The sequence below is a fragment of the Ochotona princeps genome, chromosome 3 (assembly GCF_030435755.1).
Source record: "Ochotona princeps isolate mOchPri1 chromosome 3, mOchPri1.hap1, whole genome shotgun sequence".
Classification (NCBI taxonomy): domain Eukaryota; kingdom Metazoa; phylum Chordata; class Mammalia; order Lagomorpha; family Ochotonidae; genus Ochotona; species Ochotona princeps.
In genome coordinates this window covers 27624919-27642804 of record NC_080834.1, presented here as the reverse complement: position 1 = coordinate 27642804, position 17886 = coordinate 27624919, and the positions used below count along the sequence as shown (strand labels likewise).

Genomic DNA, 17886 nt, shown 5'->3' with positions numbered 1-17886 from the left:
GTGGGAGCCCCACCCACACACAGGTGCTGGGGAGCTGGATGCTGTGGAGATGGTGAGCTGGGAAGGAGTTAAGGCCGAGTGTCAGCTGAGAGCTGCACCTGTGGAGGGTCCTGGTGGGCCTGTCTTCTCCAACACACGCTCACCTGTGGGAGGGACCTCCTCCTCACCCAGCCAGGACCCCCATAAACCAGCACGAGGTGGTCCTCACTGCTTCCCGTCCTCATGTGTGCCTATCTCCTCATGCCATCTCTGGAGGGCATTTCCCCAGGCCATTCCCATGTTTTCCATCTCAGAAGTGTGACGACAGGGTTGTGCTGTGGTCCTGCGCTCCACCTGCCTCTGCGGGGGTGGTGAGCAGGTGCAGCTAGGGTTTGAACAAAATGTGATGCTTTTCTCCTGCTCGTGTAGCTAGGTCAGCCAGAGAGCCCAGGGAAGAGGCAAGGGATGGTAGAGTGGGCCTTTTGTCCTCCGCTGTCCACACTCCACGACAGTGAGACCAGGAGTGTAGGTGCCTGGTGTGCACAGGGCATCTTCCTGGTCCCCGCCGAGTTGTGACCCTGTGGTCTCTCCGTCACCCTCCCACAGCCCTCCAGTTCCCTGGAGACGTTCTTCGACTCCCTGGTGGCGCAGGCGAGAATTCCAGACGTGTTCTCCATGCAGATGTGCGGGGCGGGCCTGCCCGTGGCTGGAGCCGGTACCAACGGAGGTAGTCTTGTGGGTATCTTTTAGTCTTAAAGGGGACACACACACAATCACAAACGCACGGGGCTGGTCGGAGGAGATGGGCGTCGCTGCACGTGGAGGAAGTGTGGGGTTTGGTGCCGCTTCCTGTGCAAGCCTCTACACCTGGGCAGCACTGGGTGTCGCCATGCCCCCTCCACCCACCCAGGACTTTTCCTTTTGTTTTTTGGAAGGAGGGAGTGGGGGACGGGCAGGTGAGGACCCAGGAGACCAGGGTGATGGCTGTGGCACGGACAGCTTGCACGTCCTCTCTGTCTCTTGGACACATGTGTGTGCGTGCAAACCCAGGATCAAAGCCATCAGCCCCAGGAGGACCCCTGTCCCCTGGACTTGTGACGGAGGTGACAGGAGGAGCTCACAGCCCCCCCATCAGGAGCAGAGATGGGGCTCAGGTCCTGCTCCCCAGTGACCCCCGCCGCCACCTTGCCAAGGGTCAGGTTCTGCTCCCTGAGGAAGGCAGCCTGGGGCATGGAAATGGATGTTTCCTGGCAGAAACTCCACATTCAGAGGGTGTGGGTGAAGAAGGCAGGGACCCTCGGTCCCAGGGCCACACACTCCCTGAATCCCTCAGCATCCCAAGGAGGTGCCAGTGCTGGCTCCGGGGAGCCCCTTACAGCTCGGCCCCTCTGTGTAGCCTGTGTGTGTCTCTGTGGGCTTGTTCTCTGACACCCGTGAATATTTCTCTTCCAGGTCCTGGGTGGGATTGAACCCAGCTTGTACAATGGGGACATCTGGTATACCCCGATTAAGGAGGAGTGGTACTACCAGATTGAGATCCTGAAGCTGGAGATTGGAGGGCAGAGTCTGAACCTGGACTGCAGGGAGGTATGCACTGTGTCCCCTGCCGGGGTGCGCCTGGCCCCGGACATCACAGCCAGCAGCTGCTTAAGAAGCCGGAAGCTGCATTACCTGCTGACACGACACAGCCTCTGGCTTGATCATTTAAATCAGTGGCTCCTATCCCTTCCACTGCCTGCAGCCACTTGCTAAGGCAAAGCTGGCCCAGGAAGGGCGCCTTGAGTGCCGGCCAGAGCCGACCTAACACGCATCTGCTTTGTGTGTGATGCGCACTTCCCATGCACTTTGGGAAGCCACCTTGTCTGCATAGATTTTAGGGATTTTTTTCTTCTTTTTTAACCAAGATGTATTTATTTATTTGAAAGGCACAGTTGCAAAGAGTAAGAAAGATCTTCATCCACTGGTTTTCTCCCCAGGCGTTCCCCGTGACCGGGGCTGGGCCAGGCACCTAGACTGCATCTGCTGTCCGTGGGGTGCAGGGTCCAGGTGGCCAGCGCTCCTGGCCTCCGGGGGTCAGGGGTCCTGTGTGCAGACCCACTCACCTCCCTTCTGCTCGCTCTGCCACATGAAGTGGCAGGCAGGGGCGGGCCATGCCACGTGGACGTGTGTGGCTGTCCTACTGTGGCCATTGTGGGACGCTGTTTGACGAACGGCCTGTCTCCACCAGTAAGAAAATTGAGTGGAGCCACACAGTCTGTGTGACTAATTTTTCACTCCTCTTTTTGAAAATGATTGATTATTTATTTGAAAGAGTTACAGACAGAAGGAGACGGATTCTGCAGCTGCTGGCTGTGACGTCACGTCACTCCCACCCCCTGCCTTCCCGGCTCCCCTGTCCTTGGCCCTCAGTGATGGGGCGGGGCGGGCGATGTCGCTGTCACTCACTGCCCCCTCCCCCTCGGGGCCACCTGTTCTAGTACAACGCAGACAAGGCCATCGTGGACAGTGGCACCACGCTGCTGCGCCTGCCGCAGAAGGTGTTCGACGCCGTGGTGGAAGGCGTGGCCCGCTCATCCCTGGTGAGTCCTGGGGCTGGGGTCACCCAGGATCGGGGCCCATGTGAGGCTGTGTGACCTGGCAGCGATGAAGGGAGCTGTTACATAGAAAGTTCACGGTATTTTGCTTTTTAAAGGTTTGTTTTACTTGAAAGTCAGGGTTATAGAGAGAGATCCTCCATTCAGTGGTTCATTCCACAAATGGCCTCTGTGGTCAGAGCTGGGTCGGTCCAAAGCCAGGAGCCAAGAGCTTCACCTGCATCACCCACTTGGGCCATCTTCTGCTGCCTTCCCAGGTACGTTAGGAGGGAGCTGGATGGGACGTGGATTAGCTGGGACTCCAGCTGGCACCCACATGGGATGCTGGCCCCACAGGCAGAGGGTTACTGTGCAGTGCCACCACATCAGCCCCCACACGGTCTTCTGCCATGGGAATAATAAAATAATGCCTTCCTTTGGGCCCTGAAGAGCTTGGATCTGAATGTACAGTGCTTTTTTTAGTGTTCAGAATAATTACCCTGGCTTTTTTTTCAATGTGAGAAAATTCTCACAGATACGTATATTACACAGTATATCAGAAGAAAAAAGTAAATAAAAGTACTTTGGTTGCTTGCTGTCCCCCCACCCCCATAACTCTACCTTTTCAAGTATAATTCTCTTTTTTAAAAAAGAAAAGATTTATTTATTTTTATTGGAAAGTCAGATTTACAGAGAAAAGAGAGACAAAGAGAAAGATCTTCCATCCGCTGATTCACTCCCCCAAGTGGCTGCAATGGCTGGAGCTGAGCCGATCTGAAGTCAGGAGCCAGGAGCCTCTTCTGGGTCTCCAACGTGGGTGCAGGGTCCCAAGGCTTTGGGCCGTCCTTGACTGCTTTCCCAGGCCACAAGCAGGGAGCTGATGGGAAGTGGGGCAGCCAGAATTTGAACCGACCCCCAGATGGGATCCTGGTGCAAGGCAAGGACTGTGCCACTGCACCGGGTCCATAAATACATCAATCTAAAAAAATCAAGGACTATTTTTGTATCTATTTTTGTGCCAGGCTGTGGTTCGAGGGAGTCCACGTGACCTCAGACTTAGAGTGGTGAGGAACATGGCTTTGAGGGAAGTATGTCACCCATCTGACTCTGGGCTGCCCCGCCTCAGCCACTCTCCTGTTCTCCCTGAGCCCCCTCATGTCCACACACACGAGCTCCATACTCGCTGCTGGCCCAGCCACCCTTTGCGCTTCAGAGTCCGGCCCCGTGGACCCTCTTGCCCACCTCTGACTAACACACTGGGAAGAGTTCCCTGTGCTAGACGGTTCACATGGATTCTGCATTGTTGTTTTTGTTTTTTTTTTAAGATTTATTTATTTTATTACAAAGTCAGATATACAGAGAGGAGAGACAGAGAGGAAGATCTTCCCTCCGATGATTCACTCCCCAAGTGAGCACAACGGCTAGTGCTGTGCCGATCCGAAGCCGGGAACCTGGAACCTCTTCCGGGTCTCCCACACGGGTGCAGGGTCCCAAGGCTTTGGGCCATCCTTGACTGCTTTCCCAGGCCACAAGCAGGGAGCTGGATGGGAAGTGGAGTTGCCGGGATTAGAACCTGTGCCCATATGGGATCCCGGGGCGTTCGAGGCGAGGACCTTAGCCACTAGGCCACGCCGTCGGGCTCAGGATTCTGCATTTTTGAAAAGCAAGTTTATTCCTGCCAGTGTTAGAACTCTCACAGAGCAGTCAGGGCAGCTTTGGGAAGAGGCTGAAGGTGAAGAGCGCAGGGCCCCTTCTCCCTGCAGGTGTGCAGGGTAGCACACAGCACCTGCTCAGTACTCACCGTGTGGCTGTCCCAGGGCTGACCCAGCAGCTCCCATGCTCGTGGACACTCTGGCAGCCGCGACTCAGCTCCCTCCCACCCTCAGCTCCATCCTGCCCCGCTGTCCCCCTTCACCCAGCGGGCAGGGCCCTTTCCACGACTCACCTGCCCACCCTCAGCTCCATCCTGCCCCACTGTCGCTCACCTCACCCAGTGTCCTGGGCTGTGCCCACCCACCCCTGTCACTCGGCTTCCTGCTTCTTCCCCAGGTTGGGCACCCCACGCCATCGCAGTCGCTCCCAGCTCTGTCCCCTGGGCCAGCTGTGCCCAGCACACCCCTACGTCCTAAACTCACAGCCTCAGCAGCCAGCAGGTGCAGGCAGACGCACCACCCTGCCCGCCTGGATGGGATTGCAGGGATCTCTTGGTGACCCCCCTCTCACTCTCCCCCACCGATACATCTTGGGTTTCTCTGCGTCAGTGGGGACAGGCGAGAGACCCCTCTGCCATTTGAGGGTCAGAGTCCAGTGTCGGAAACAAGTTCATCACCCCCAAGCAGTGTGACTTGGTGCAGGAAGAACAAGAGGGACCCTTGGGGGAGTCATGGAGGGCTTCCTGGACGAGGAGGCCCAGAGGAGGACAGGAATGTTCTAAAAGAGCAGAGAGCCCACACTGGCCTCTGCTGGGCCCGAGAACTCCGGAGGGAGAGCTGAGCCTGGATGGGGTTTGAGGGTTGCAAATAAGATTTGTTCTCTTTCCTGAGGTGCGTGGCTGACCACTGTGTGTCCTAGGCCAGGTCTCTGTCCCTCTCTGTGTTTTGGGTTCTCCACTGTGTGAAGCAAGGGATGACATCACCGCTCTGGCCGGAGTGTGGGAAGGTGACAGTCGTGACTGTGGGTAGCAGTGGGGCATCCAGCGAGGGGGGCCAGCTGGGACCAGCGCCAGCAGCCCACGTCTCTTGTTCTGTCTAGATCCCGGAGTTCTCGGACGGCTTCTGGACTGGGTCACAGCTGGCCTGCTGGACCAACTCGGAGAGCCCCTGGGCATACTTCCCTAAGATATCCATCTACCTGCGGGACGAGAACGCCAGCCGCTCCTTCCGCCTCACCATCCTGCCACAGGTACGGACGGGCGCCTGCGCTTGCCTGCCTCTTGGCGCTTAGCCTGCAAACGTGGCAGCGTGTCCTGGGAATGCGTGTGCTCTGGCCACAACCCTGTGTTACAGACCCATCGCACAGCCACAAGTACACAGGGGTACAGGGCATCCATCACCCACCTATTGGGCAGCCAGGGCCACGGGGCCACTAGGCTGAACCCCACTTGGTAGCAGGGTCTGAAAGGGACAAGATCCAAGCAAGGTCCTGAAAGTCGCAGTTCAGAGCCGGCCCCCATCTCCTCTTCGGCGCTGCCCCCGAGCCCCAGGCCAGCCCAGAGTCCTCAGCAGGGGACTGTCACTGCATCCCAAGCCCCCACTCTCCTCTTCACAATCACAGTTAGGCCAGTCTCCTTCAACCACAGCTTTTGTCCTCACCTCCCCACCTGCCACCGGTCAGGGGTTGCCTAGGGTGGCGTCCCCTGTTGCCTTTCCACCTGCCATCCCAGACCCGTCCCGCCTCCTGTGCTGATGGCCTGTTACAGCAGCCCTCTGCTGGGTGGTCTCTACACGGCCCTCACTGCATCTTGCCCCCCATCCCGCATGCAGTGCCCCCTTCTTTCCTCCATCCGGGCATCCTGACTGCTCCCATCAGCCCCACTACTGACCTGGAGCTCCATATTAACAACCTGGAGTATGTGTGTTGTTTGCAGTGTGTGTTGCCATTGTATTGTGTGGTATGTGTGTGTGTGCATGGTGTATGTATGCTGTGTGTAGTGTGTGGAACAGTTGTATTGTGTGGTATGTATAGTGTGTGTGTGTGTGTGTGTGTGTGTGTGGTATAGTTGTATTATATGATGTGAGGAGTATGGTTTTGTGGTGTCGTAGTGTGTATTGTGTGGTGTGATTGTGTGTGAAGTGTGTGTGTGTTCCCACTGCCTCCTGTGGTAGGTCTCAGAGATGCAGGGTTGGGGAAAGCCAGGACCTGCCCTGGAGTCTGCGGGGCTGGAGCATGAGGAAGGCAGAGCAAGTCAAGGACGGATGCCTGAGGAGGAGCAGCCGGTGAGGAAGGAGGGAGGCAGCAGTCTGAAATGGGTGATGGGTGCTCCCTGCTAGCCCTGAGCCCTCTGTAGTTACACACCCGGCTCTCCAGAGATGGGAGGCTTCAGCTAAATAGGGAACATGTGGGTTCATGGCTGTGCTGCTGCTACTGAGGCCAGCATTTGCACCGTTGGGAGTACTTTTAATAGCTGGGAAGATGGATGGATGTGTGGATGGACGGATGGATGTGTGGATCGATGGATAAGCAGGTCTTTGGGTAGGTGGGCAGATGAATGGATGGATATGTGACCCAGGTATGGCTGTAAGTGGTCCACAGGTGTCATTGTGTTTCTGTCCCTTTCATAGTGTTGATCCCATGTCTCCATCCAGTGTCTTTCCAGAGGCCTCTCCCATCACACAGGGTCGGGGGCACCCTCAGTCATGATGTGACACACAGGGTCGGGGGCACCCTCGGCCATGGTGTGACACACAGGGCCGGGGGCACCCTCGGCCATGGTGTGACACACAGGGCCGGGGGCACCCTCGGCCATGGTGTGCCACACAGGGCCGGGGGCACCCTCGGCCATGGTGTGCCACACAGGGTCGGGGGCACCCTCAGTCATGGTGTGCCATGGCTTGACTCAGTGTTTCTCACCCTACAGCTCTACATTCAGCCCATGATGGGGGCCGGCCTGAACTACGAGTGTTACCGATTTGGCATCTCCGCCTCCACGAACGCGCTGGTGATTGGTGCCACCGTCATGGAGGGCTTCTACGTGGTTTTCGACCGAGCTCGGAAGCGGGTGGGCTTCGCGGCCAGCCCCTGTGCGGGTGAGTGACTCCTGGCAGGAAAGCCACTCAAGCGTGCACTCGCTTGAAGCCATTCTCTACTGGAGTGAGCCGTGAATGTACACATGTGTGGGGTCCAGGGCGATGTTTCAGTGTCTGCTGATGGAGCCAGGGGCTCGGTACTTCTCCTTGGGCATTCCGGGCCTCCTTTCTTGTGTTTGCTTCCCTCCTGAAACCCTGACCACACTGTGTGACGTCAGCATTGCACCCCTTCCGTCTCCGCCTGGGTGGTGCCCGTCATCCCGCCTCTCGGTCCCCCTCACCTCTTCCAGTCACCTGGAATCGGCATTCTGTGTTCAGGTCGGCTGTGTGTGCGCGTGTGCGTGTTGAACTTCTGCATATGAAAGGAAACGTGTCTGGCTTGTTCCTTTGAACGTGCAGCCCCCGCCCCATCCGTTTTCCGCGCCAGGATCCGTTCTCGTGCGGCGGACACGGCTCCCGTTGTGTGTCTGCGACCCATTGAGTGGGTCATCGCAGTGAACATGTTGGTTCGTGCCTTGTTCCTTGACGACACATCGCTTGCTGTTGAATTCCTTCTTTCATGGCTGTTATCCGTAACCAAATACCATCCATAAAACGGGTCCCGAGCTTCCTGAGCTGATTAAACAAGTCACCGCCCATGTCAAACTTAGTGCAGTGTTTGGTGTGGAACAGCAAACACACTCGATAAACCCGGGGCCCTGCACTGCTACACCGCGTTCCGCCGATGGTCCCACTCCACTCCCAGCAAGCTGTTGGTGGGAGTTACTGGGTTTTGGTTTTTCTTTTTGTTTTTGTTTTTTTTTTTTTTTCTTTTGATAGTCAAAGGCAAATGATTGAGAAAGATAAACTGTCCATATGTTCCCTCAGAGTCATAAGTGAATGCTCCTTATTACTGCTTCCAGTTCCACTGGATGAAGCCCATTTTCCTTGTAGAATGTCCTTGAAGGGGTGGTGTGGGCGGGGCCCTGAGGTGGGCAGAGCTTCTGAGGAAGTGGCGCTTGGGAAGGCTACCGGGGCAAGGACAGCTCTGCCATCTGAGGGATCTGCCTGGTTCCTGGGCTGCGCTGGCCAGGAAGGGGCACATCATAAATGTGAGCATGCGAGTGCATTGCTGGAGGGGAGGGGAGCTAGCTGCGACAGGTGCACCCTGCGGACTAGGGCCGGAAGGATCTTAGGGGACCCTGGACTTGGAGTCGGGAACAGAATGGAATCCCAAAAGGCCGGTGGGGAACAGGCACACGAGAAAGAGGAGTGAAGTTTGAAATTTAGGACAAGGGTGTGGAAGTGGAAGCTAGGGGAGAAATATCAGATTTCACGGGGAAATGCCAGATCCCCGTGTCGTGAAATAGCAGAAGGAAAAGCCATTGGGTTGCGTGCAGAGAGAGCCTACACATGCAGTAGACGTGTGGGGCGGAGCACCGCTGGGCTGGCCTTCCCGAGAGCCTCAGCCGGGACCCCCTTCCGAGCCCAGCTCCAGCGAGCAGGGAAAGGGCAGCTGGGGGGAGCGTTTGCGGCATGGGTGTCCAGGGAGGCTGAGATGCGGCTGTGGCTTCTTAGCCTGTGAATCTACTCTCCGCTTGGGGGTCCTGGTGAGTAGAGCCAAGAAGGGGCCGCTCCGTGCTCATTTCCATGCACCCAGGCATCTCAGAAAAGTCCAAGGGGAAACAGTAAAAGGAAACCTTTCTTTTTCATCTGGAGCATGAAGATAGCACTTCTAAGTTCATGGGAAGGGAGCTGTATGATGTGTTTTCTATGAACTGTTGAAAGAGGCAGCGTGTGGTTGCGTGCCAACATACTGTGGCACCAACATACTGTGGCACCAAAATGATTCTCTCCTTTGCTCCTACTTTTCCATGAACTTTTCGCAGTAGTCCCATACTTGGTCCATTCAGATTTCCTGCAGATAAGATCTCCAAACCAGGCCTAAGTCTGTGGCTCTCGAATCTCAGTGTGGATGAATGGGACTCGGCGGTGGTGAGCAGACTTCGGGATCCATGGCTTTCCCCTGTGCAGTCGCCTCGCAGGGGTGCGGCAGCTCTTGCTGCCTGGGGTGTCACCAGGGGAGACCGCTCACAGGGTGGGCCTTTGCACCGTGCAGCCGGAGTCCTGCTCTGCCCACTTCTGCATGGCTCACTGCTTTGTAACCGAGGGAATCCGAGATCTAGGGCCGGTCTAGCCCCCAGTGCCCATCCCCTGTTACATATTGTTGAAGTGAGGGCTGCCAGGCAGCCCCTGGCCCGGCCTCCCCCAGCACGTGTGATGTGTGTACCGCAATGTCTGCTAAGTTCGTTGCTGTGGAGTGAGCCTCTCGGGAGAGCGTATCTGCCGCTCTGTGCATCCTTTGCGGGGCCTCTCCTGTCCCATTCCTCATCTCCTTTTCCCAACGGTCCCATATTGAAGTGCTGAGTACCTACACGTGTGGTTCTGTGGGCTGAGGAATACTTGATGCTTGGCTCCTGCCGTTGCTGGGGGCTGTAGCGACGGGAGCCCGTGGGGCTCCTCTGTAACACTAGATAAAAGGAGCAGCCACCTGCTTGCCTTCTTTTTAAAAGTGCTTGCTTTTAATTGTAAGATGTTTTAGCAATGGAGAGGGTGTGGATGACAGAACAGTGGTCCCTCAGTATCGGGGGGTGGGTCTGGGATACGCCCCCAGATGTGCAAATTGACAGGTCCCTGTATAACATGGCGCGGCCCCTGCATGTGCCCCCCGCACACCTGTGAGCCGGAGTTCACCCCTGGGTGCCTTGTGACACTGTACACTAGCAAATGCAAATAAGTAGCTGTTGCGTCGTAGGGCTTAGGGAACCGAGAAGGTGGTCTGCACAGCATTTCTTGCTCATGAGTCTCTGAAAAGTTAAATTCATTTTGCTCCATCTTCTACATCTTCATTTCCACGTGTGGAATGCCAGGGCCGGGGTCTTTGAGTGGAGGTGCCAGCCTATGGTCCCCTGCGCACGGCCCCTGCACCTGTGGGTATGACCCCATCCTCCCTCCGGCTGCCATTGAGACGCTTGTGTGTTGAAGTTGTGCCGTGATGTGCCAGGCTGTAGGTTACTTTTTGCGTCTTGCTTGAGACCCCTTGTGCTGTCTGCATGTGGTAGTTCAACCTGTCTGTCACCTTGGCCATGGCCGCCGCCCGCACGTCCCCCCCAGTCTCTTCTGCCTCGCCTCTGAGATTCATCTGAGCGTTCCCGGGTTGCCCCCAGCCCCCGGGACCGTCCCCTGCCCGTATCCTCCCCACCTGTGTTGCGCACTGTGCCGTTAGCTCGGCTGCATCTTGCCCGGGCCCAGGGCTCGCTTCAGCTCTGTTCACTCCTCTCGTTGGTCTAGTCAGTGGCTTTCCACTTCAGCCGACTCTATTTTCATCTCCAGAAATTCTATTTTGTGCTTTTTCATATGTACCCGTTTGCTTGGCTCTGTTATCCTGTAATAATCTTTACTGGGCCTGGGACTTCCTCTGTTTTGTTTTGTGTGGAATTAAAATGGCCATGTAGCATCCACCGAATACAACAGGATACATAGTGCCCACCCCCTAAGAGGCGATCAGACATGTGCTTCAAAGGCTTGCTAGACTCCTGGGCTGTTACACAGAGATGCTCTTTGGTTAATTTAACTGATTGCTTATGGGCGGACGTGAAACTTGCATCCAGTCTTTTGTTTCAGCAGTGCAGGCTACAACAGCTGTCATTGATACATGTCTGTTGGCAGGAATGGCAGTACCCCTTGCGACCTGACTATCGGAGCTGGAAGGGCTGAGTGAACGGCTGTGGTCGATCCTGTCTCGTTGCCTCTTATGGAGGCCATGACCTGGACCTGGCTGAGCCTGCCCCTTGGGGCTTGTGGGCAGTCTTGCCAGCGTGGCCTCCTCAGCCTTTCAGGAGGCTTGCCAGTCCAGCAGGTGGCAGCCATGACCTCAGGGTTGTTTCCACTTGTGGTACTTCCTGCTAAGGAGCTGGAATTTCCGTTCCTACATCTCAAGCCATTTGTCCTTTTATTTATTTTTTTTAACCTGTCTCTGATTCATACCTTGTGCCCATGTTTTTTTGCTGTGGGATGTTTAGTTTTTTGGTATGATGTGCGGCAGCTCTTAATGTAATGGAACAAGCGACCATTTGTGTAGAGGAAGACACCCTGTGATTCATAACTCATCCATTTTTAAAACTTCGCTTACGCATGATGCATTTTGAATTCAAACGCTCACTTTTGTATGTTTAAATATTTCAGTCTTTGGCTTTGAGTTCTTCAGTTTCTGGTCACATTTTCAATGATGATCGTCCCTGTAAAATAGTTTTCTGTGGTTTATTCCAGTTCTGTTGCGTTTGAATGAGCTCACCCTAGAATGTATGGATTCAACTTCTGCCCCTAAGACAACTAGCCCACTGTTCCTCTAACATTTATGGAGGAATCTGCCTTTCCTTCCTTAATTAGAAATGCCACGATCATTGCATACCAAGTTCCAGTAAACGTTTGGGAGACATTTTGCTTTTTCTATTCTTCTTTGATGCATCTCAAAGTCTGAATTCCCTTTCATTGTTCTTTTTTTTTTTTTCTTAAAAGTCAGAAACAAAGAGAGATAAAGAGACACAGAGAAATCTTCCACGTGCTGGTTCACTCCCCAAATGGCCAGAACGACCAGAGCTGAGCTGATCTGAAGTTGGGAGCCAGGAGCTTCTTCTGGGTCTCCCACATGGGTTCACAGGCCATCCTCCGCTGCTGTCCCCGTCTTTAGCAGGCAGTTGGATTGGAAGTGGAGCAGCCAGGATTTGAACCCGTATGAGATACTGGTGCCACAGGCAGCAGCTGTGTCAGCCCCTCATTGTCCTTTTTTCAAAAATCCTTGTTCTGCTTTTTCATTTCCTTTTCACTTACGAATACCCCACTCCGCCTGTTTGGCATTTTGCAAGTGAGCCAGTTTGTCATCGCTGTGTCCACGGTTTAGCATGACCACATGTGGCCGTGGCCTTTGCTCCCCGTGGCATTCACCTTGCCGTGGCGTCTACTCATTGCCCCCCACACGCGTGCTTCCCGCTGGCTTCTACTTTGCTGCTGCGGGCTGGGCTCGGGCAGCGGGAAGCACCGGCCTTGCCCTGCAGTGCCAGCACTCCCTGCGTTTTCACTCCCTTCCCAACCGGGTCCATCAGAATGGCGGCGGGTGGGGAAGGAGAAGTGTTTTGGAAAAGTCCTCAGGTGTTCTCCAACTCCATCTCTACCTCTCCTCCACCTGCCGTGTCCCCTGCTGAGAATCCGACCTGTAAGGCGGGGGGGGGGGGGGGGGGGGGGGGTCAAGGGTGTGTCACGTGACTAGTGCAGCTGCCCGGGTATTAATGACACTTCCAAATCGCTGCAGGGTGCCTGGGGTGGGCGTCCTGTAGGTAGGAAAAGGATAGTGTGGAAACCAACGGGTCCTGGCTTTCTGGATGCATGCCCAAGTTCCAAAATACCTCCCTTCCTCTCTTTAGAGTTGAAGATGTTTCGCTGCACAGACAGAACTCTGTGGCTTGCAGCTTGTGCAACCTGAGACGCCTCGTGGCTCGTGGCAATCACTTCACTGGGAATTTTTCTTGCCTTGGGCTTAAAGTAGATCGTCTGGTACATGCCCACATTTAAAAATAGGGAAGTTGGGTGTTAAGAATAGCATTTTGGGGACTCGCCTCTGCCGCCCACAGGGCGTATAATCAGAGCTGCCACAGCCGGGCCTCCAAGAGCTGGCATCGCTGCTCTACGGAACAGCCTACTGTGCCCCGATGCTGAGCGCTTGAGGGGTGCCTACAGAGGAAACGATGCAGACCCCCATCCATAAATCCAGAACATTCGTCTACATAAGCCACGCCTACCATAAAAAGCATCCCAGCCTAAACACTTGGTCTTGATCTTGCATGAGAGCCAGCGGTGATTATTCTTACACTGTGTAAGTGATACACCTTCCTCAGGCACTCACACACCTGGCCTTGATGTTTCGAGGCACAACCCAGAAAAATCACATAATTAAAATTTTAACGCGTGGGCCAGTGTCATGGCATCCCATATGGACTCCAGTTGGAGTCCCCCATCCAGTCTGGCTCCCTGATAATGTTCCTGGGAAAGCAGCAAAAGCTGACCCGGATCCTTGGGCACCTGCACCCATGTGGGGGACCCATAAGAAGACTCGTTCCTCTGGCTGTTTGGGTCCAGCCCAGTGGCTGTCTTCACACCTGTCCACCAGTGCCAGCATGTGTCCTTCCTCGCTCAGGTGCAATGGACTCCTTCCCCGCCCCCACCCCACTTCCTACTTGTGAATTGTGGTCTTTGGGGTCACTGGCTGAATGTGTATGCCCCTCCAGAATGCCCTTGTGCAAGCTGAACCCCAGTGTGTTGGCACAGGGAGACCCCAGAAAGCTCCCATGCCTCTCCCGTGCCTGAGGACACCGTGACAGACAGATGCATGGGAATCAGGAAGGGACTGTCCCCGGGCACGGAATCTGCTGGTGCCTTGAACTTGGCCTCCGGAAATGTAAGACACGGTGTTTATGGTTCAAAAATGGCCTTTTGCATCCAGGGCCCACACAGTCTTCACCGTCGCCAGTGGGAGACTGTGTGGATGCAGAACCCTGAGGCACAGTGGCCGCTCTGTGTCCCTGCAGCTCTCGGGAGCACTGGCCTCCCCCCTGCCTGATTTCTGCCAGCTTGGTAACATCTCGCCTGACTTCTAATAGCTTAAGTATCAGTTATTGTATACACATTGAGTAGGACCAAGGAAGGCCTAAACAACACTCCGGAGACAATCGTCATCGCCTTAATGGTCTTGATGGATGACACACTGCTGAAGAAGGCCGGAGGACTTAGAGCATAAACAGGTTTTCCTGTGCAATACTTTAGTTGTTCCAGGCGGGGAGGTTGACACCCTGGGTAGTAGCCTGCACTTTGTGCATTGGGGCTGCCATCTTTTCGGCTGCACCTGCGTGCCCCCTGAGCCCCCCGCCATCTTGGTTAGAACTTTACCTCGTCCTATGAAACTGTCACATAATGCAAAATAATTAATTAATCAAAAAAAAAAGAACTTTACCTCGTGCAGAGTGAAAAACAGCCTGCCGTGGGAAGACGTTTGCGACAAGGAGCAGGTTTGTGCCATCCCAGAGAGCCTTCCTTACCCGTGAGCAAGAGGTGGCCATCGGAGAGGGAGTGCACGTGGCCCAGCAGCGCCCGGCTCATAGCCGGAGGGCGGGAGACCTTACACCCACGGGCTAAGGACCGTCCCTCCAGTCCTGCACTGCTGCTGCGGGGAGCAAGTGGGCACGACCTGTCCCTCCAGTCACTGCACAGCTGCTATGGGGAGACAAAGCTGCTGCTTCCACGCCACGGCATGAAAGCTCAGGGACAGGCATGGTACCCGCTTACTGTGCTGCCAACAGTGCAGGACCAGGCGCAGCACCAGCTTGCTGGTGAGCTGCTGAGCGGGTTGCTGGTTCTCTGGGCAACGTGGAGCCCCTTATGCCAAGCTCAGAGGGAGTGATCGTTCAAGATTCTGAGAGGTGAGCCCTTCTGCCGGGTACCAGCCACCATGGTTCAGGGCTCTGCCAGCAGGCAGCCCAGACCCCGTCCGGCCCCTGCCACAGCTTAGAAGTCACCATAACCACCTGTGGATGCACGAAGGTGGCCGCGTGCCAGGAAACCGTTGCTTCCAGAAAGTGCTGGCCGGCGGAAGTGTTCCATTTGCTGACCTGCTTGGGGGATGCGCCGCTTCAGCGAGGCCAGCGTCCTAGTGTTCCCAGGTGTGGCCGGCTCCTGCTGGGGCTGCTCTCCGCAGGAGCTCTGAGAAAAGCCGCACGCCCAGGGAATCCAGCCCCTCGTGCCCACCCCCTCCCATTTCCCTTCACGTGGAAACCGTTCTGCTGTTAATTCCACCATTGTTTTATCTTTGCCTTGTCAAGAGGGACCTGGTTGGACAGGTGGTAGGATCTTTTGGCTTTAGGTCCAAAACTTTCAAGTGCTTCGTGATCTTAGTTATGGTTTTTGGCCACAGTACATTTCCCTTGGACAGGGAAGAGTGAGACCCAGACAAGAAGAGCCACGGGTCGCCCCAGACCTGCTTGGGGGAGTCCATCTTAGCTCCCTTACTGGAGAGAGGGCTTCCAGGGTCAACAGGGCATGTCTTTGTCACTATTGGTGTCACACATGAGACGTGGCATTTAGGCATCACTGCTGGTTCTGGGTGCCCCCGCTCCCCCCCACACACACACACAGAGCAAATATGGCCCAGGACAGGGCAGGGAAGGGTCTTCTGGGCCCCTCTTCCTGAACTCAGCATGTGGGTCCAGCTGGAGGAGGACCCTCCCTGTGGTAGAATCCTCCGTGGAATGTGACCTTGGCCTGACTGCCCGGCAGGTGCACGGCTGCTCCTGCAAGAGGCCGGCTCTTGTGCCTTCATCCCCCGCCTTGAGGAACTGCAGCCCACACAGCTGGGCCAGCAGGCACTGCCTGACACCCCCATCCTGTGTGCCCCCATACAGCCTCCTGGGGAGCCTCGGGTGCTGCCTGGTGGGCCCTGCTGCGCATTCCCCACATACTGTGCACCACGTTATTTGGGGGCCTGGGTTGCTGAAGACAGCAGCCACAGAGACCTCCAGCCGTGCACACTCCTTCAGCGAGTCTGGTGGGGTTCGGAGCTCCGGGCTGTCGGTGCCTGAGGAGGCCGGCTCCTGGTGGCTGGGGTTTCCAGAGTCCTGGGCCATCCTGGTCCCAGGGTCTGCTGTCTGCTGTGCTGTGGCCATCCGGTCTCCGGGGAGGCTGCAGGTGGATGGCTCCCGGCCCAGCTGAGCATCATTCCCCCTTGTGTCTCCTCAGAAGTCGCAGGCGCCCCGGTGTCTGAGATCTCCGGGCCTTTCTCGACGGACGACTTGGCCAGCAGCTGTGTCCCGGCCCCAGCCCTGCCGGAGCCCACCCTGTGGCTCATCTCCTACGCGCTCATGAGCGTGTGCGGGGCCATTCTGCTCACCCTCATCGCCCTGCTGCTGCTGCCGCTGCGCTGTCGCCAGGGGGGCCGCGATCCCGAGGTAGTCAACGATGAATCCTCGCTCGTCAGGCATCGCTGGAAATGAGGTGCCCTGGCCCAGAGCGGCCCTGGACTGCGTGGCTCCGGGATGTCCACGCCATGGGCCACGGGCCCAGCACACGGGCAGGGAGGGCTTCCTGCTCTGTGTGCGGCCCTTGACTCTCAGTCTACCCCTGCTGCCTTCCACAGTCGACTGTATTTTGATTCTTGATTTTTTTAAAGCTTTTGATTCATCTTTCCTACTTCCAAGGAAAAAAATAATAATAAAAGAAAAAGAAAAAAAACCTTCTAGAACAAAACAGAGTGCATTGGGCTTCAGGCTTTGTAGGACTGGTTATGCCAGATGGTCCAGGTGTGCCACCAAAAAGCCAAAACAAACCAAAAAATCAAAGCCTTGACTGTTTCCTCTCTCTCACTCTCACTTCTCTGATTTCTGGAAAGATGAGTGGGTATCGTTTGTGACCCTTCAGCCTGCAGGGAGCTTCCGTGCTCATGGCACTGGAGGGGCCTTTGTGCCAGACTCGGCCTGCTTCACAGTGGTCCAGGAGGGTGGCATGTGGCGACAGCTACGTGAGGGCAGCGCTCCCCACCGGCAGCCCACACACCCCCTCCAAGGACGAAGGCAGTTACCCCACCCCCAGTACCCAGTATTCTTTGTGGTGTAGCTGGTGGAGAAGCAAACTACCTCTGTGCCCGAGTGGGATGACCAGCAGCCCAGCTGCAGCCGCTGCCCAAAGAACACCCTCAGAGAGGTGGGGCAGGTGCCAAACCACATGGGGACCCAGAGAATTCCAAGGCCAGGCCAGTCGTTTCCAGACACACACACCTACTTAGAATTAACCAGAAATATTTCTGTGAGAAATACATTAACTTGGTTGTAGGTTTTGGTGAATCACTTGGGATCTGGAAGCGGGTTGGTTGCTGGTCTCTGGGGAAACGGCTGGCTGGCTGCCCATGCCTCCAACCTGCTCACCGGGAGGGGGGACATGCAGGGCTCACCGGGGCCATCGGGGAGCTTGGGCTTCCATGCCCGGCGCCCAGGGGTCCCTGCACAGAAGCCCCCCAAAGCTCGGCCCCCCGGGCTCAGCGCCAGCTCCTGTCTGCTGTGCTGCGGGCATTCTCCCTTTGGCCAGTAGGCAGCGGCAGCCCCGGCTGGGGACATCCCTCTTGCTGCGTTTACTCAAGGTAGGACAATTCCTGCCGACAGACCCAGGAGCCCCTCCGGCAGCAGGAGCGTGTTCTGGGCTCACAGCACGTTCTGTAGGACCCAGCTTCCTGTTCTGCTCACTCCAAGGGTGTGCCCTCCTGCCCTGGCCCGTGGCCAGACCCCCCATGCGTCTCCACGGCAGGTGAGGGCACACAGAGGAGGGGATTCTGCCCTCGGATGCTCGACGCCGCCCGTGCCTGCTCTGCTCTAAAGCTTCAGAAGGCCTCTCGGCGGGATCGTTCATGTCTCATCCTGCCGGTGTGGGCTGCTGCACACAGAGGGTCAGCCGGTGGCCCAGGCTGCGCCCGCTCCTGCCACAGAAACTCTGGGCTGCCTGCCGCAGGCTTGGCTGTG

At 56.2% G+C, this 17886-nt stretch overlaps 1 protein-coding gene across 1 annotated transcript in view; it reads left to right on the top strand.

Annotated features, from left to right (window-relative positions):
* The window catches only part of BACE2 (beta-secretase 2), a 53449-nt gene extending 36831 nt beyond the window's left edge, over positions 1-16618 (top strand). Inside the window, exons 4-9 of the mRNA XM_058661607.1 lie at positions 586-714; positions 1432-1566; positions 2457-2558; positions 5304-5453; positions 7129-7297; positions 16118-16618. Of these exons, the coding sequence (XP_058517590.1) occupies positions 586-714; positions 1432-1566; positions 2457-2558; positions 5304-5453; positions 7129-7297; positions 16118-16371 (939 nt within the window). The 3' untranslated portion in view covers positions 16372-16618. The remainder of the gene's footprint in view (positions 1-585; positions 715-1431; positions 1567-2456; positions 2559-5303; positions 5454-7128; positions 7298-16117) is intronic.
* Positions 16619-17886: the final 1268 nt, after the last annotated feature.